This window comes from Fusarium oxysporum, chromosome VI (genome assembly GCF_013085055.1).
Source record: "Fusarium oxysporum Fo47 chromosome VI, complete sequence".
Classification (NCBI taxonomy): Eukaryota; Fungi; Ascomycota; class Sordariomycetes; order Hypocreales; family Nectriaceae; genus Fusarium; species Fusarium oxysporum.
Genome location: NC_072845.1, coordinates 869,852 through 887,351, shown reverse-complemented (window position 1 = coordinate 887,351; position 17,500 = coordinate 869,852). Strand labels below are relative to the sequence as shown.

Below are 17,500 nucleotides of genomic sequence, written 5' to 3'. Positions count from 1 at the left end.
AACAATGATGCTCGCTCTTGGCGTTGACGTCTAGACGCAACCCGCAAACCCCGGGGTGATTACGGACTGACCAATTAGCTTATACAGCCACACGATCGACGGGGCTTGACATGTAAGACCTAGTTTTGGAAGGTGTCCTAGAATGGCTCATTACCCGGGGTAATTATTGAGCCGCCTGCTTAATCTTGACAACCCGAGAGTCCTTTTCTAGATTTCGTATTCCTCGTTTAAAGGACCAAGCCCGTACTACCTAGTCCTACATGAAACTCACTGAAAAGTAGTTTAAACGTTGAATAAGCTACCGAAGACTAAAGAGAGTATCAATGTTACAATTTTCTCTAGTCAGTTAATCAATTCTCATCCCTGTTTCTCCAACTGTCTTGATAAGGTCAATGTCTTATTAAAGTGACAGCCACACTCAATGCTGACCAGATCCAGGACGCCACATGCTACTCTAATTGTGCAAGCCACAGTCCGGCGCCCTCAACTGCCGCCAATCGGTCCCCGCGGCTCCCGCTTCCTCTCCTTCGCCCTTCACATCCGCGATACTTACCGGAATACGTCGTCGTCTTACCTGAGAGCCTAATCGCTTTCACCGATTAACAGAGCAAAAACTTATTACTTTATTGATCTTCAGCTTACTGCTGCAGCCTCAATTCCTTGGCTGCAAGTGAATACCCAAAAGGAGGTTGCCGCATCGCATATCTCGACTATTAAGAACTCGATATGGATCCTGGGCACGCAAATAACGGACCCGCGGCTTCCGATGACTCTGCTCGGAGAGCGGTAAGTACCAGATTTCCGATTTAGCCAATTCCAGTGTTGGCATTATTCAGAATATGGACTCCCCAACCTGCGTGCGTATCGCTTACACGGCAACCCCAAAGCGATCAATCGCGAAACTGGTGTGCCGTGCCAGTATAGCCTTGTTAGCTGCATCGGCCCGCTGCGAGTTTCACCCATCAACTATATCTTGTGTTGTGTAACAATCCCTTTGCATATCAGGACTGACAAGAACTCTTGTGAACACAGTGTGATCAGTGTCGTACGAGAAAGGTGAGCATCACCCACGAATGCCTTCAGAAACACGCCATAGTCAGGACGTTTCTGTAAACAAAGGCTGTCCAACATAGATGGTATTAATAACACCTGCATGATATAGATCCGATGCGATAAAGACTGGCCATGCTCTAACTGTCGTACTGCCAAGCGATCTTGTACATCCACAGGCGTTGGCCAGAGACCCAAAGAGCCCCGGCAGCGAGTTCTCATCTCGTCCCAATAGTTCGTGACCCCATACCATCTTTTACCCCAGACGCTGTATCTGCACATGGTGCCGCTTTGTCCCCTCCAAGCAGCTTTGCCGATAGCCGTTCGCCAGCCAGATAAGGCAGTTCATCCACTAACCACTGGCATGCGTGCCTCGTAGTGAACGAAAGATCGACCAGATTGAGGTCCGCTTAGGCAATATAGAAAGCCTCCTCCGGGATCTCTCCCAACGTCCCGTCTCCACTCCAGGAAGTAACATTCAGTTTCCTGTCACCCCTGCAGCCTTCCCAGGTCTCGATCCAGCCTCTGCATCTACAGCGGCTTTTGACAGTTCCGATGACGAGTCTGTTCTGGGTGGTGATTCGGTCATTGCCCAGCAAACCACGTTTGCTAGCGACCTTCTCGAGCATGCCGTGGAGCGCACCTCGTTAAACGATGTCAGTCCCAAGATGTGGGAAGCTCTCGCAAACTTGAGACAGTTGGCCGAGCTTCAGAGTCGGCAGTCCATCAGCCATGGTCCCCGTTTTCCACTCCAGCAGCCCATCCCAAAGGGAGGCTTGGGTCAACTGCCAATGCCTCCTATGGATATTGTAGTGAACTTGCTTAAGAGAGTCAGAGGTAGCAGTGACAACAACAACTTTGCAACCATTCGCTGACTTTTGTCTAGCTTCTCCGCCAGGTCTCTTTACGTTTGTCTGCTACTTCATTGGAATAAGTGACTTCTCCAACCTTTGTCGAATGGTCTACTTTCCCACAGACGACTTTAGTGATTCCACCTTTATCATTGTCAACGTTGGTCTATATTACTTGTTTCTTGAACAGCACCACTTGACCGTTGACAACAAGCCTCTGAAGGATGAGTTTGCATCACACCTTTACACAAGTCGCATCAACCTGGAAACAGCGCTGGCAAATATGTCTCTCTTCATGTCGACCAAGATAGAAACAGTCCAGGCTCTCCTCATGGGTGTAAGCACAAGTCAGTTTGGTGTAACAAGTGCTGGGCACTAACAAAGGCATTAGACATTATACACCATCGACGTCTGCAGACCATCTGTGGCTTGGCATCTCAACTGTGCCGCAGCCCAGATTTGCCAGACTGCTGGTTTCCATCGCAGGGATCTCTCAACGCGTAACCCCGAGGAAGCTGACACCAAAGCGATCCTTTTCTGGTACACGTATACCACGGACAAAGCACTAGCACTTCGACTAGGCCGTGCCCCTGCCATCCAGGATTGGGAGATCACCATTCCACGTACTTTCAGCTTCGATGGCATCTTGAGTCTTGAAACCAAAGCTGTTGCGGGTACGTGGCTTAACGCTGCAACGTTGCAGGGTCAAGTGTATGAGCAACTGTAAGTGTTATTATTTGCATCCATGTTCCCAAGTCCTCGCAGCTAATGAAGCCAGGTTTTGTCCGGCAGCATTAAGCCAACCACCAGCTGTACTCGCTGAACGAGCACGTCTGCTGGCAGCTAAGTGCCGTCGTGTCGAGGCGGAGTCGTATCAGAGCCGAGAAATGGCTCTCTCATCGCTTGAGAAAATCGGAGCTTCCCCTCTCGTAGATGTCCACCTCAAGGGTGACGAAGTGCAGTTGCTGTCAACCATGACTCTTATTTACAGAGCAGTTCCAGCTCCTGAAGGGTCACCCACTAGGTTCTGTCAAGAGTGTATAGACACTGCACGAAAGGCTTGTCACGCACATTTCACATGCATGGATTTGGTGCGGAAAGACCCCCACGCGAGAGCCATATATGTCCATTGGTAGGTTCATCGTTGTAGTTCCTTGGATTTCGAGTAAATCTAACAAGGTTTTAGGAACCTGGTGCTGACTCCATTTGCACCCTTCTTTGTGCTGTTCGGATATGTCATCGAGACATCATCGCAAGAAGATCTCCAACTGTTGAAGCAGTTCAGTGCGTCCATTGAAGAGACCAGTGATGCGTCAGAGACCATGCAAAAACTGTCGCGACTATGCAATATCATGAGCAACGTCGCGGCCCTGTATGTCGAAGCAAAGTCTCAACAAGTGGAAGATCAGGCAATGGTACCCATCGGTGACGAGTTCGACGTGTATTTGAGCCAGCTCGGACTCATGCCTGTCATGGACTCGACCATGGGCAACGCAGGTGATCCCGATGCAGAGTTTGGTGAGAACACTCAAGTCAACCAAATGGCGGACTGGATGTCTGGAAGTCGAAATTTGCTGGGATTGTTGGAACAGGATATATCACAGATCGGAGGTGTACAGTGGCCACCCATGTAGAATAGAATGATAGAAAGGACCCGGATAGATACTCGCAAATAGAATTTTCGTTTGATGTTCGTAACTTAAGATGAGTCCGATGCAGCTCAGTCGGTGGGAAACCGAGGGTCATAGACTTCATAGCCCTCGTCTTCAGTATCGCTTTCCGGTGACAAGTTCTTTTGAAGGCCAGGATTGACTGGTGCCGGCTCAAGTGTACTAGCCGGCTTGGGCTTCTCAGTCGTCGTCGTTGCTGCTGGTCCGCCGCTCTCAACTTTGGTGAAAGCGCTCTTGAAACCACTCTTCTTGAAGCCGCCTTTCTTGAAACCTCCTCCACCAGTGGTAGTCTCTTGGCCAGGGAGCTTGATGCTGATGAGACCGTCGGCTTTGGCCTCGGCCTTGCGCGCACGAGAGCCAGCGGTGGGGTCACGAACCATGGCCTTCATGTCTTTGAGGCGCTGCTTGTGACTGTGATCATAGCTACTGAGATGAGCTTCATAGTCATTCATTCGCGAGTACCCTTTGGAGCAGAGCTGGCAGTAGAAAGACTTTTGAGCTTCACGTGCAGATGCAGTCTGCGCCGAGGGAAGAGTTAGGTGTCGCTGGTGACGCGTTAGTCAAGGAATGAGCACCAGAGTATTCGGATCTTACCGGAGGCATGTTGTCTCTGGTATTTTCCTTCAGCAAGTTATGAAGTTGGCCTTTCTCAGCGTTGTTTTGATGAAAAGGTCGTGGTTCTTGTAAGCTGCTGATGTTTGATAAAGGAAGTTCGAGCAGTGACCACGATCCAGATAAGAGTGCGGGCACTAGCTCTGTTTGGCTAAAGCTCAGAACCTCGACCCGCCACCAATCAAAACGTGGCATGTCTTGCTGACCGAGCTCCCAGGACCTCAACGTCATTTTCCCAGGGGGTCTTCGACAGGGGGCTTCCAGAACCACCTGCCCCAGAGTCTTGAAAGCTTCCCCCGTTGATCCAGCACGTTGAGGCGCTAATCCCAACTGGAAAAACTTCCAGTCCCTTCCCTGTCACGAGCCCGCGCCGTCATCTCTTGTTTTCTATTCCCCGCCAGATATTATTTCTTGTCCTTTGTTTTCCTTTCACACAGATTTAAACGCGCTGGGCGTGGTATCATTATGGATTTCGACCAATCCCCAGATCGTCGAGCCTCACAGGCGAGCTTCTTGTCTTTACAGCAGCTTGACCCTTCCCCGATCGATTCTCCGCCAGCAGATCCGTCTATTGACCGCCGGGACCTCGGGCCACCGCCGAGAGGAAGTGATGATGGATATGAGATGGTCGATGCCGATGATATGGAGAGGAGCTCAGCAACTATCAAGGCTCCTTCGACCGGTGCTCCCGGGCTGAGCGCAAGTACAAACCTCACAAATGGAGCTACAGGTCCAGGCCCAATCTTCTATCGTGAGTGTCCAATGCCTTCACATGCTTGAACGGCACAGCATACTCACACTTCGTCAGTTATGCGAATCCAGAAGTTCTCGAGCTATGCAATGGGTCTATTCACCTCCCTCCATCTCGCCAACGTTTCCCTCATCCCCGCTGTTACTCGCTCTGTCCCTGGCTCCGAGACGTACCTCCTCATGACTCGTGAAATTTACCAGACCTCCCTTACGGAACCAATTCTCGTCGCTCTCCCTGTTATTGCCCATATTGGATCAGGAATTGCTCTTCGACTATTGCGGAGGTCACAGAACATGAAACGCTATGGTGCTGCGACCCCGGGAATGTACGCTCTCCATCGTTCAAGGACGGAACTCGAGGATCAAAGAAGGGCTTCTTCGCCGTGGCCAGCACTGAGCTATATCTCGATATCCGGTTATGCTTTTTCCGTCTTCTTCGCCGCCCATGTCTTTGTCAATCGTGTTCTGCCCTTACAGGTTGAGGGCGACAGCTCTAACATTGGTCTCGCCTACGTCGCACATGCTTTTGCTCGACATCCTATTACTTCTTGGGTTTCTTATGTTGGCCTTCTTGCCGCCGGTTGCGGCCATATGATCTGGGGTCAGGCCAAGTGGTTTGGTCTATCACCTACGACGAAATACATCTGGGGTACAAGTACCGCACCCGCGGAGAAGAGGGCGAGGAAGCAAAGGAGAAGGAGATGGGTCGCTCTCCACGGAGCATCGGTGGCTTTTGCTGCTCTCTGGGCAGTTGGAGGCCTAGGAGTTGTTGCGAGGGGAGGCCTCATGGAAGGCTGGATTGGAAAGGTGTATGATGATATCTTCGCAGCGGTGGGATTGTGAGGGCATAGTTGATCTAGCATCATTGGAGTTTGGGTTCGTTTACATGGGAGATGTTGAACTCCTCTCTTTATACGCATATTATGGAAATACCCTACGCCTATACGTTGGAGAATGAAGTAGATACGCATGAATGCATCAGGAAACTAAGACAATATGATAATCCACTAGAATGTTAGTATGCACGATGTGAAGTTGGTGTTTTTCACATGAACGAATGTTCCACCATTGTGCGATGGCTTTTGCTTGCGAGCCATGAAGTACTTAGCTGCGTATTTGAATCATCATGAGCAATATCGCGTAAACCACTGATGCATCCGTATCACAATTATTTGTTGATAAGTGAAGCAATTTGGTGCCAAAACTCCGAAATCCCTTGAACACCGACTTGTACAGGGTAAGCTCACCACCAAGCTCCGGTCAACCGCCGACCGTTGATCGCCACCGACATTTTATTTCTTTATCCTACCAACCCCAGAGCTTCATCAACACCTCTCTGATCCCCCATTTTTCTTCTCCTCTAGGTTCTATATAGCTGATCGCAGGCTCGTCCTGCGCAGCGCCCAACCTCCGCACAAAATGCCGAAACGTAAGCTCCCTCCGACCGAACAACCCTCCGAACCACAAGAAGTATCTCAACCTCGGCCTTCAAAACGTTTACGTTTCGCAAACTCGGCATATAACCCACCTTCTCGCGATATTCTCACCACAATATCCTCCGAACTTCTACTGCGGATATTATCCTTCCTCTCGTCGTCAGAGCTACTGGACATCTCCCCCACTTCACAGCGTCTTTACCGCCTTGCTTCGGATCCTCATCTCTGGCGTGAACATTACTACGAGCGCTTTGTTCTACCGCGCGCTTTACGTATTCCTGGGTTTAGACTCGGTGGAGCTGGTGGCACGAAGTTACAGTATTCCTCGCGACGAGCTGTGTGGGCAGATGGGCGGAAAGGAAGAGCGCCGGAGGATGAGGTTCTAAGAGAGAGTAGTAAGACTGAGAGTGTCGACTGGAAGAGACAGTATAAGCTACGTCACAACTGGGCCAGAGGAAAATGCGCCGTGGAGGAGGTCAGCGTGCGAGATGCGCCAGATGAGAATGGGGGACAGAAGAGGACGTTGGTCAAGGTCGTGGAGGGTATTGCAATAACGGCCGATTCGGAATATGGACTGCGCGCATGGGATCTTCGAACACGACGACCGATTGCGCAGCTCGGCCTGCACGAGGAAAACGAAAGCGATGAAAATGCGCCGACATCACTTGCGGTGGACGAAAGCGGTTCTGGAACAGTGGTGGATATAGTGGTGGGATTCGCAGATGGCGGTTTCGGGCTTTGGCGGTTGAACCTCGAGCGACAAGAACTATTACGGAGATATCGGCACGAGAAAAGCTGCAATGGAGAACTTGTCGCTATCGCTTGCGGATATCCTTATGTCCTAACAGCGACGACAGCGGGCTTAATATCGCTATACACATTCAACCGCCCAGATGACAAACCTTCTAACGACGCTGCGAATAGTGTCAATGATGAACCGCCTTTGAAAGCGACAGACAAACCACCGAGCACGGTTCTGCCGCCTCCATATCTCCTCACATCGCTCAAGTCGCACACCACCCACTTACCACTCGCTCTATCGATACGGCGCATGTCGTCCTCTGTGAGCGCCTCCATCGCCTACACCTTCTCCGTCCGAGACGGCTGGTGCATCGGCATTCAGGACTTACTGATAACGCCGCCATCCGATGGCTCCGGCGTCGACACACTATCCTCCCGCCTCGCATCGACGCTCCCCATCACAGCCTCAGGCGGCGCTGACTCTCCTCTAACCAATGAGTCACGATCAGAGCTTACGACCCTTTGCTACAGCCACCCGTATGTCCTCGCCACACTACCCGACAACACTCTCGTCCTATACCTCTGCACCTCGACCGCGATATCCCTATCACTATCCCTGGGTATCCGCCTCTGGGGCCACACATCAGGCATCTCAGATGCGGAGATCACACCGCGGGGTAAGGCCGTGAGCATTAGCACGCGAGGAGACGAGATCCGCGTATGGGAGCTGGAGGGCCGCGGCGGAGGCAGCAGCATCGAGGTACGACCTACGAGCAGGCAGCCAGCCGATGACGCAGACAGCCCTACATCCGCGCCAAGGGCTGAGTGGGAGGACCGCAGGAATTGGGTTGGCTTCGATGATGAGATGGTCATCGTTCTCAAAGAGGCGCGAGACGGTCGCGAGAGCCTGATGGTCTACGACTTTACATGATCCCAATTGCCTCACGCCGTCATATTAGACGTGCCAGAAGAAGCACCACCATGACCACATTGGGACACGCGCAACAGGAGACTGTGTCGCGACTTTGCCGGCAATGGCAATCGCCGCCGCCTTCAGTTCACGCCACGCTCCAGGGGAGAAATTCCGGCCACCCGTGGCATGCTGAGAATCGCGGCGCTCTGGAACTTACACCATCCGGGAGCGTGGGAAGAGCCTCTCTGATAGTCCTGAAGCCACCACCACAAACCAATCGTCTTCAGTTGAGGCTCCTGGGGTCAAAGAAGCACGGCTGAAAAGTCCTAGCAAGCCTGGCTGACGCAAAAGCAAATACAAACTTGGCAGGCACCTCGATACGAGCAAGGGCACAAGATATAATCGATTGGTCATGAGATGGCAATTGCGACAATTGGTAGCCTATTGCCCGGGCGTTACGATTAAACTCTGAGCGGCATTCCCGCCGACTGATGGTCCTCCGCGGCGACTGGTTAGCACGACGCCTCAAGGCTGAAGCAGCGCCAGGCACGTCCCTATGCTAGCTGGAGTTTATTGAAAGGCATGAAAAGCCAATTCAAAAAAACAAGGCAACTCCAAAACCAAGGTCGTACAAAAGCCGCATCCGCATCTCGTCCGTCAGGGGGTGGCTGTAAGAAGCCAAACTCTCTCCAGTGTAGCATCTTTACCTGAGGCCAGCTGGGATGACTTGTCAAAAAGCTTAGAATAGCGATTATCCCAATGCCGCAAATAGAAATCGTCCCTTGAAAGGGAAGATCTCTCAAAGGCCCCTCGTTTCTGAAACGACATCCATTGAGTTGAGTCAATAAAACGCCGGAAGTTTACTGGGAGAAGCCCCAGCTAAATTGGTGTTGCATGTCATGTCATGCATTATGTGGCTCCACGGCATGAAACAAAACCAAGGTCGTACTGACAGCGCATCAGAGGAAACAAGGGAAGAGGCGAGAGACCTACGGAGCAGACAGTACCGGTAGCTATCAATTGCACCTTACCATTCCAAACGGTAGACGCGTTACACAGGACCATTGGTTCACTGCGCCCAAGCAGAAGCTGACACGCTGAGTTGCTGGATTGACCAAGGATGTTGCTTCTGCCAGCGTATCAGCTGCGCCAATTGCATCCCGCTCGAATTGACATGATAAAGCCTCAAATGCAGTGCTACTGTTTACCTGGCAGCCTCTTCTTTTCTTTTCCAGTCCTGAGCCCTTACTCCAGAATTAGTGTACGCCACACTGGCTGCCCGCATCTTCACCGTACATTTGCTCTCAATACTTAAGAGGCAAAAAATAGAAGACGATAGATGGCCAGAGGCGAATGCTCGGTCCCATTGGGTAGCATCAAATTGTCCGTACGATATTAGTAGAAACTGCACGTTGCCGCTGTTCGTAACCGCGTAAAGTGATACCCCCACCAGACGCGAGGGGTTCGACTTTCACATGGCAAAGATAGAGGGGGTCTTTGCTGTGTCTAGTCAAGTCTAGGAACCAGACCCAGAAGACGGGGAGGGATTTGAGGTACCTCAGTGGGGCCGTCCGTTATGGAGTTGAGTTGTCTTGTGGCTATGGATCATAGTGGGGATTCTTCTTTCCAGGCGGAGAAGTCGAGTGAAGGGAGGGAGTGTGATTATCATGGACTTTGATATGCGGAGCAGCGTAGTTGTTCAATGCCATTGAAGTCAACAGAGGCAATCATCAAGTGATCAGTATCTTGGCTGAAGTGATATCTGAACATGGAGCTATCAGAACCTTGTTTTTGACCGCCGAAATACTCAGATCCGAGGAAGACCTCGAATTGAATTTGACAAAACCACCCGTGCACGCGGCCCGAATCTGCCTTAGCCGCTCAACAAGGCGGGCGATATATCAACCGCCGCCTGAGATTGGCCGAACCGACAGACGGCACGTTGGAAAAAAGGGAAACGGAGGGCCGAATTCGAGGGGCACAACGGACAGGACGGTGTAAGCAGACGGACTGCGGTTGGCGTCTAGAACTAAGACGGTGGATCAACATCTCTCACCGTTTCTTTGCGTTACAAATGCCGAAGGGAAAAAGAAAACAACGCTGCAAAGACGGGTCGCAGGTTCCATTGCTCGATTCAACCCATCTCAAGCAAGCCAAGAGGTGGAGGCCCGAAGCCGAGGCATGATATGCCGTCGCGTGGGTGTCAATCAAATTGGAGAGCCAGACAAGACAAGACAAGACACTTGATACTCTCTGTTTGGTGTTGACGCTGTAGGCGCCTGAATAAACAATTGTGAGCCCAATGCTGTGATATAGACACTCCAGTCATGGCAACCATTTCAAGAAAGTCGATAAATGAGGCATAATATCTCAATTGTTGATTAGAAGAAGTTGAGTCAATTTGACTTGACCCCTCTATCGCGGGGTCGTGCCGGGCATCAAAGAACCATGGAAGCGAACCAACAGTTCACTCGAAGCCAGCACTAGAGTGGAAGGGTCCCTCCACTAACACGCCCGTCAAAGACTGGCCCCTGTGACGAGCATTTGGATGACGTCTTTCGCCCAGCATTTGATGGATGCTCGAGGTGGTCTAGATCGCGTTGGATCCAAATGTCGTGAGCTTCAACTGCACGACTCGCCGATTTCCTTGGTTTGATGCATCCGTTGCTATCGCTTCTCTGTCACTTGAGAAGGGAGATGGGTAAAAGATGCCTCAATGTTGACCGCCCTTGCAGTCAATGAATGACATTGGTCTTCACCGTCGCACAGGCCAATGTCCTTGGCGCCTCCAACTATATTCCGTCGGTCACCAGCATTAGCCTCGTTTGTGGAGTTGATAGACAGTTAGACACTGAGACAGTGCTGATGACTTGCCGACGCGCGCAGCACGCTGAGCCCTTCATCAACTTCCCGAATTGATCCAGGATGTTGGGATAGACTACGCCGTTTCATTTCTCCGATCCTGCGATGTGATGTGGGTGCCAGAATTGCTTCTGCCCAAGATTCATGCGCTCGGACTCCCACGTCTCAAACTCACGCACAGAATCGCCCACTGTATTGTCTCAGACCAAAGCGGTCAAATGATATATGGTAGTAACGCGATATGGGACGGGTGACGCTTCACGGGACATGCCTCGTGAGCCTCTTGACTCCAGCCTCCGGACTCAGACGCACCCTCCCTTGAGCCTATGGTCCTCTCACATTCAAGAGCAACCCTCATAGGTGAGCCTTCGGAGTGAGGGCGGCCACCACTACGCCGGATGTTGATCAGCCACTACCGATTGAGAAGACGGAATGGATGGGACGGAGGATACACGCGCCGAGCGGGCCGTTTCACAAACATCCATGCCATTAGAGATTGGAAGCGCGATAGGCCGTCGCCCCGACTCTGCTACCAGCTTTTACGAGCAGAAATGGAGGGCAGATGCCATCAAACATTGCAAATCTCATCAACTTCCTTGCTTGTTGCAACGCATGTCTTGCATTTGGACCCTACACAGTTGAATCAGTGATAAACCAGCGTTTCGTTATCAGAAGAACTGATAAGTCAATCCCACCATGACTTGTCATGTGCTCCCACCACTTGCTCACCTGCCAGAGGACGCCGGTTGACGATCCAAGGCCAATGGTGGGGAACCTAGTTAGTTCATCTGTAACACCCGCTGCCAAACTCTGGGGAATATCCATTTGCTATCGATAAATATTCGGAAGCGGGTATCAATTGTCCTTCCCAACTTGTCTCTGATTGAGAATCGCAGCAAAGGGAGGTGTGCAGCTTGTTTATTTCGATAGCAGCAATATGAAGCCAAGGTTGCCGACCATCAAGCTAGATAGATACGCATGTCCCACCTCGGTATTGATGGTTCGCTTGGTTGCTCGGCTCGGACTTCCTCCGTCGTTGCTGATGTGATCAAATTCCAAATTGAATCTCATTGCTTTGCGAATCCCTCATGGTGATGGCTTTGCCTCAGGCTTACACCTTAAAGTGGCAATGCAGTTTCGTTCCGGATTTACTGTAGCAATTGTGCAGCTCCGTTCGGGGTTTGCCAGGATTTACTCCGTCAAATAGGCCACGCAATTGCGCTGTCTTGGGGCAATGCTGATATGAAGCGTCCGGCTCACCCGATGGAGCACTCTGCTCCTGTCTCAAGCTGACCAAAGTGTTGGATAATTTTGCCCATAACCTTGACTGTGTCATTGTTGGGAATTACCACGACAAGCCAGCATACCTCATGCTACTTTCGGGTCCAACAAAGAAAACCATCTCATGTCATCGAGAGACGATGACGTTGATATTTAACCATGATGCAAATGCCATCATGCCATCATCTCCTTCAACAGCAACTCAATCCATCGTTGAACGCTAAAGTTCACCAATCAGCAATCCTTCCAGAAGCCCAAACGTACCAGGGCCTCAAACTCCTTATCGATAATTCACTCCCCCCTGGTCTAGGTCGCCCCCAAACCAGCCAAGACACTAGACCAGACATGACTTGGTGCCAGGTCTCGTTTTGGTCTCTCTAGTCTGCTCCTACAGGAGACCAAGCCTGTTTCTCCATATCCTGTGACTCACATCAATTCGGTGTGGGGGGATAAGAAGCCCAGAGCCTGTGGAAGCAACATAGCGATATGTACAGTATGTACACAATTGTGTGAATAATGAACATTGAACTGGCACTCAATTGTAAAATTGGGGAACAATTGTTGGTAGAGCGATGGTCGTCTGATACTGCCATCTGCCGAGAGCCACGTAATTTGAGGACGACAGTTGTGAGGCCGCCAGTTGGTATCTTAGCTAACACCCAGCGACTTACACAGAATAGTCCTTGATGACAGCGCAAAGAGGGAGCTGTGCTGCAAGTACAATTATGAAGTCGATGACTGTTCACCGATCGCCAACTCAATGGCTGACTTTATTGATGTTCCTTTCTTGCGCTGCAATGTCTACGCCGGTCAGAGACTAATTGAATCATGACCCTACATCAAGTAAAAGGGAATGAATCCTCGATCAGAAAAGTTACGACTTTGTTGCATGGTGGGGTTGATCGCTGGGTTTCCCCAACAAGCAATCTTCAGGGCTATTCAGGGCCGAAACAAAGGGTCTGGAAATGGGAATCCGGATGCGGGAACGATTGACGAGATGCAGAGTGCCAAGCGGGTAGCCACGAGAGTTGAAGACGACAGATGCTCCGCGAATGCGCGAATTGACCGGTTGTATCCTTGAATATCCACAAACATGAATGCAGTCGCCGTAGATTGCGAGGTATGCATATCAGCTCAGAGTGCCACCTCGCTCGCGAGCATGAGCCTGTTACGGTAGGCAGTGGGCTGAGGCAGAGTGATCTTGAGTAGGTAGGCAAGACTGGTCAAGCCAGACCGCAAGTCAAGACAACCGGTGAGATAACAGCCTGTTAGTCTCGCACTCACAAACAAGAAAGTCACAACAAGCGGAACCAGAGTCGATGCTCAACGTTCTTGGTTAATTGGGCGTCGGGCAGCGAGCAAGAGGAGGGCTGATTCAAGACATGAACCGTCACACGCAGAAACCACACGCCCCTTAGATATTAGGCGTTATGTAGGCACTGTCGCGATCGTGATTTGCCTAGGGAGGTTAGAGAAAGGAAGGAGGGGTGATAAAGATAAATGAGTTTGGCTTTTGGATGAGAAGCAGAAGTGCAAATGAGTACATTGCAGTGCAGTGGCTACTACCTAGGTGAGGAACGTGGGAGTTAGCGTACCCAGTTGAAGATAATCAGTGATGGTGTCGCGAAGGCCCTCGTGTGATCTTCCAAAGTTCAGATGGCATCATGATCGACCAGATATGAGCATATGTTAATGTAGGGACGCGCATCTGCCGCCAAACAAACGCAGGCCAGATCTCTTGCCCGGAGACTTCTGTAGGAACAGGAAGATGGACCATACCAAGCTGGGAACTAGCTGGGTTTGGGAGATTTGGCGCCGGGCCTCGTGGACGTTACCAGTTCTGACCAAGCCACTCAGCGCCTCTCAGGACATGATGGATGGCTAAATAGGTTAGGTGGGATGTGTACCTACATGCTGCATACCAAGGCTGTAATGGCGCACGAACTCCTGGCATCACCAATTCCTTGGCCAACAGATCCAGCCAGCCAGCCTCATCCATTGAGACTGCCGTTTGGGCTGAGGCAGGCAGAGCGAGAACGCAGCGTCTCGCTTGCGTAAACCGTGAGAAAACACAGTGGGATATCGCATCTTGGTGGCCGCTAATGATGGGATGCTCGTTCTGTTGTGGAGACGCTGGACTGATTACCGTATCCGTGAAACTGGGGGAACTGGCGTCTGTTCCCGTTGCTCGCCTCCCGCGACAAGGCTCTTTGACATTGCTCCGTTATTGAATCTCGGCTGGGTAGGGGCTGTCGGTTGAAGCAAATTGTCTATTCAGCGTTCAAATTAAGCTGAGATTCTCTCTGATCTCCTACCTCATTCTTCTCCACTCACCCTATTCCAGAATTCCTTGGTGGAATTGACTTCATTGACCAATTCCTGGCTGGAGCTCTCGGATCGGATGTCAGTCAGGGAAATGACCGAGTCAAAATGGCGAATCGCCAATTGCACTGACTAGGTAACGATGGATTGGACAATGGCATGAGTCAGAGGGCAAAGCAGGGCAGAAAAGTGACGGGATGAGAAGTGGTTTGTAATTGAGAGCTTACTCGAACTAACACAAGAAAAGGCAAGGCACTCAGTCTGATGGAAGGGAAGGAGGAAGACATCGCTCACTCACACCTTCCCCCCGTGATTCAGTTTCCAGACGGTGGGATATTATGGGAAGGGTCAGCCCGTCACCGTCCGTCAATCACCACTAGCGGTATTCAAGTTCCAGTGAGGTCACCCCTCCCGTGGCTAATGAGAGGTCCCTGATGACCTGTGCACGATCACGCATGACTGTTGAGTACGGAGGACAAGATGGGTGATTGGGACTGCGACATTGGAGGAAAAGTAACTGTGTGATTCAATTGATACGAGCAGCTGTCAATTGACAAACCTTTTGTGAATTGAAGCATCCCCAACCCGTTCAGGCTCTCTCAATGGGTCATGCTTCCAGAATGATGCCCATCGCAAAGTCTATCTGAGCTCGGATCCACTTCTATTCATGGATCCTAAATGTTTGGCATCTGAGGTGAGTCTGAGTGAGCTGCAGCTAAAACCCGCGCAAGTGCAGCCTGCAGGCAGTCACTCACCGGGGGGCCTTGAAAGGGAAAAGCAATGAGCCTCTAGCCATTCGAGCTGTTGTAAGGGGAAAAGGAGGGCTGAAAGAAGGCTGCTGAATTGAGATATCCATTGGACGATACAAAGCGTCCATTTTCAGGCATTGATGAAAGCCATTGAAACAAAGGAGACTGGCCATGCATGAATAGGGGTGTGCCTTTAGTCAGTTTTGCATCGTTGCATTGTCACATTTGATTGTGGCTGCGTCAAAATTCACGTTTGTTTTACTAATCACACTCCGAAGTGATCTTCCACTCCCTGTCCTGACACCCTCCTTCCCGTCCATCTCCCTCCGTTTCCACAGGACGCCACCCGACTGTGTTAGGTGTGAGTGTGAGTGAGAGTGAGACTGTCAGTGAGTGAGTGAGTGAGTAGGAGCCATTGATTGCGAGCATCTGGGCGAATTGTGTTAGTAGCAATCCAATTCATATCAATCATGGCACGCGCCTTTCGAGTGCCATTCGCTTTCTTTCCTTCTTTTCTTCTTGTTTCCCTCTTCCTTCACTTCTACGACTCCTGCAACATCGCACGAGCTGGTAACTGGCTAATGGACCCTTTGCGCTCTGTTACCCACACTGCGACGTCTGAACCAGGCTCCAATACTCGTCTCTGAGCATCAATCCATCAATCAATCGACATCTCGTTCCACTGGCCCCCCACTGGCGCCCACTCTCCTAAAGACTTTGAGTCTGAGCTGCTTGTTAATAAACCAATCAACCATTCAATCAAGTCCACCTAACCAGAGATACTACCTGTCAAGCGCACAGTCGTCACAGTGGTTCCTGCTCTTGCCTTCATCAGCGGGAAGGAACTTGACTTCCAATTCATTACGAGTGTGTAGCAATTCAATTGCGACCCAATCTATCCCCAATTGGACATCCATTGAAAGCACGGGAAAGAGTCCGTCGTTGATGCTAGTGCTGGTTTGTTACCAAGCCGAGACAAAGGCGACTCCTTTCTTTGCTTTGCTTCCTCCATCTTGAACTCTTCTTCTCATGCTTAGCATTGCTGCGCGCACATAATTGAGCGGACTGCATCTGCTCTGTTGCAAATTCACGCAAGATATACTTTTATTATAAAAGTATCATTATACTCTGACTCCCTCTATTATCTTTTTGTTGCCTGGCGTGTGTCGTCGTTTTTGCATTTTGCATGCGCACACGCGTAAACTCTCGTCTCTCCTGTCTATATATATGTTCTGGGTTTGCTCAAGAGAGCATTCTACAATTGTTTTCCTCAAGCAAACCTCTTCAGGCCAGTTCACGCACTTGCGAACTCACCCTAAAATACTGTATGTTTCTGCCCGCTGCGCCCCAGGCCATCCAGTGATCCCCGTCTTCAGCCATTGGCAACCTGGCAGGCATAGGCTGCTTTTGCTTCTCTGCCACATCATCAAGCTCTCGATCGACCCTTAAAAGTCGTCAGGTCGCGGCCAAACTAATTGCCCACTCGACTGGCTCGAGAGTCATTGCTTTCAAAAGTCATACGGTCTGGTACGGTGCCCGTCCCACAGATCGAACAACTCGCGGCCCTATTACTGTTTCTCGGAGCCTTCTGCCTTCCTTGGAATTCTCTGTTGAGGCCCCATTGCTTTGCATCTCGCACTCTATTCATTCGCCCATATCGACAATCGCATGTCGACTTGCAACAATTGAATTGCACTGCACTTTTACAGTCATACGGTTGTCCCCCATTGAGCGCACCCCTGGACCCGCCTGTTGAGTGCCCAGACACTCCTATCACCCCATACCCATATCAGCATTGACAATTGCACCTACCTGCACTTACACACTCGAATCACTCTGGGCTCAGTATTCTCATAAGAACTGCCCTTTCCACTTTCTCTTCCATCATCCTTCTCTTTTTTAAAAGAAGGAATCATCTTTGACACTCTTCAATTCGTCTCGGAGGTAAACACAATTCGTCACTAAACGCCGAAGCAAACTCCGCTGCCTTGGGTCGACAGTCCTGCGCTACAACTCCTCACATCTTACTCACAAGCACCAAGGGACTAGGAGGGTCTCGTCAAGATCCCACACCCCCCCTCCTTATAACTCCGCCCCCCTCGCCCCCCCTCCAGTTTCGCCGCCCTGTTGCTGCCTACTCTGGTCTAGGCGCCCATCCAGTCACTGACAGCGCACTTACATACACTTTTGGGTTGGGCATACGCAAACAAAGTCGACAAGACTCATTCGGGCTTATTCAGGCTTTTCGTCTGAGCCTATTAAT

At 50.8% G+C, this 17,500-nt stretch overlaps 5 protein-coding genes across 5 annotated transcripts; 4 read left to right on the top strand and 1 right to left on the bottom strand.

Annotated features, from left to right (window-relative positions):
* Positions 1-625: 625 nt before the first annotated feature.
* On the top strand, positions 626-3,037 carry FOBCDRAFT_294348 (uncharacterized protein; the record flags this gene model as incomplete). Its single annotated transcript, XM_059611843.1, has 7 exons — positions 626-786; positions 1,033-1,056; positions 1,163-1,284; positions 1,430-1,887; positions 1,937-2,238; positions 2,293-2,624; positions 2,680-3,037. The coding sequence occupies exons 1-7, from the start codon at positions 727-729 to the stop codon at positions 3,035-3,037; spliced, it is 1,656 nt and encodes a 551-aa protein (XP_059467337.1). The 5' UTR covers positions 626-726.
* Positions 3,038-3,059: 22 nt separating this feature from the next.
* Positions 3,060-3,578, top strand: FOBCDRAFT_39718 (uncharacterized protein). The gene has a single exon (XM_059612181.1). The coding sequence runs from the start codon at positions 3,224-3,226 to the stop codon at positions 3,533-3,535; it is 312 nt and encodes a 103-aa protein (XP_059467336.1). The 5' UTR covers positions 3,060-3,223; the 3' UTR covers positions 3,536-3,578.
* A 43-nt stretch (positions 3,579-3,621) lies between these two features.
* FOBCDRAFT_294340 (uncharacterized protein) lies at positions 3,622-4,248 on the bottom strand (the record flags this gene model as incomplete). Its single annotated transcript, XM_031187221.3, has 2 exons — positions 4,166-4,248; positions 3,622-4,116 (listed from the first exon to the last, which is right to left on the bottom strand). The coding sequence occupies exons 1-2, from the start codon at positions 4,172-4,174 to the stop codon at positions 3,622-3,624; spliced, it is 504 nt and encodes a 167-aa protein (XP_031038356.2). The 5' UTR covers positions 4,175-4,248.
* A 253-nt stretch (positions 4,249-4,501) lies between these two features.
* FOBCDRAFT_225176 (uncharacterized protein) lies at positions 4,502-5,952 on the top strand. Its single transcript, XM_031187230.3, has 2 exons — positions 4,502-4,934; positions 4,992-5,952. Exons 1-2 carry the CDS (start codon positions 4,649-4,651, stop codon positions 5,774-5,776), a joined length of 1,071 nt encoding a protein of 356 aa, XP_031038365.2. The 5' UTR covers positions 4,502-4,648; the 3' UTR covers positions 5,777-5,952.
* A 400-nt stretch (positions 5,953-6,352) lies between these two features.
* Positions 6,353-8,041, top strand: FOBCDRAFT_136872 (uncharacterized protein; the record flags this gene model as incomplete). Its single annotated transcript, XM_031187231.2, has 1 exon — positions 6,353-8,041. One exon carries the CDS (start codon positions 6,353-6,355, stop codon positions 8,039-8,041), a length of 1,689 nt encoding a protein of 562 aa, XP_031038366.2.
* Between the last annotated feature and the right edge of the window lie 9,459 nt (positions 8,042-17,500).

Excerpts from the sequence above, each read along its gene's own strand:
- FOBCDRAFT_39718 (XM_059612181.1), top strand. The coding sequence starts at position 3,224 with ATGCAAAAACTGTCGCGACTATGCAATATCATGAGCAACGTCGCGGCC.
- FOBCDRAFT_225176 (XM_031187230.3), top strand. The coding sequence starts at position 4,649 with ATGGATTTCGACCAATCCCCAGATCGTCGAGCCTCACAGGCGAGCTTC. Across the intron at positions 4,935-4,991 it reads TCCAGGCCCAATCTTCTATC|TTATGCGAATCCAGAAGTTC; the intron begins GTGAGTGTCCAA and ends ACACTTCGTCAG.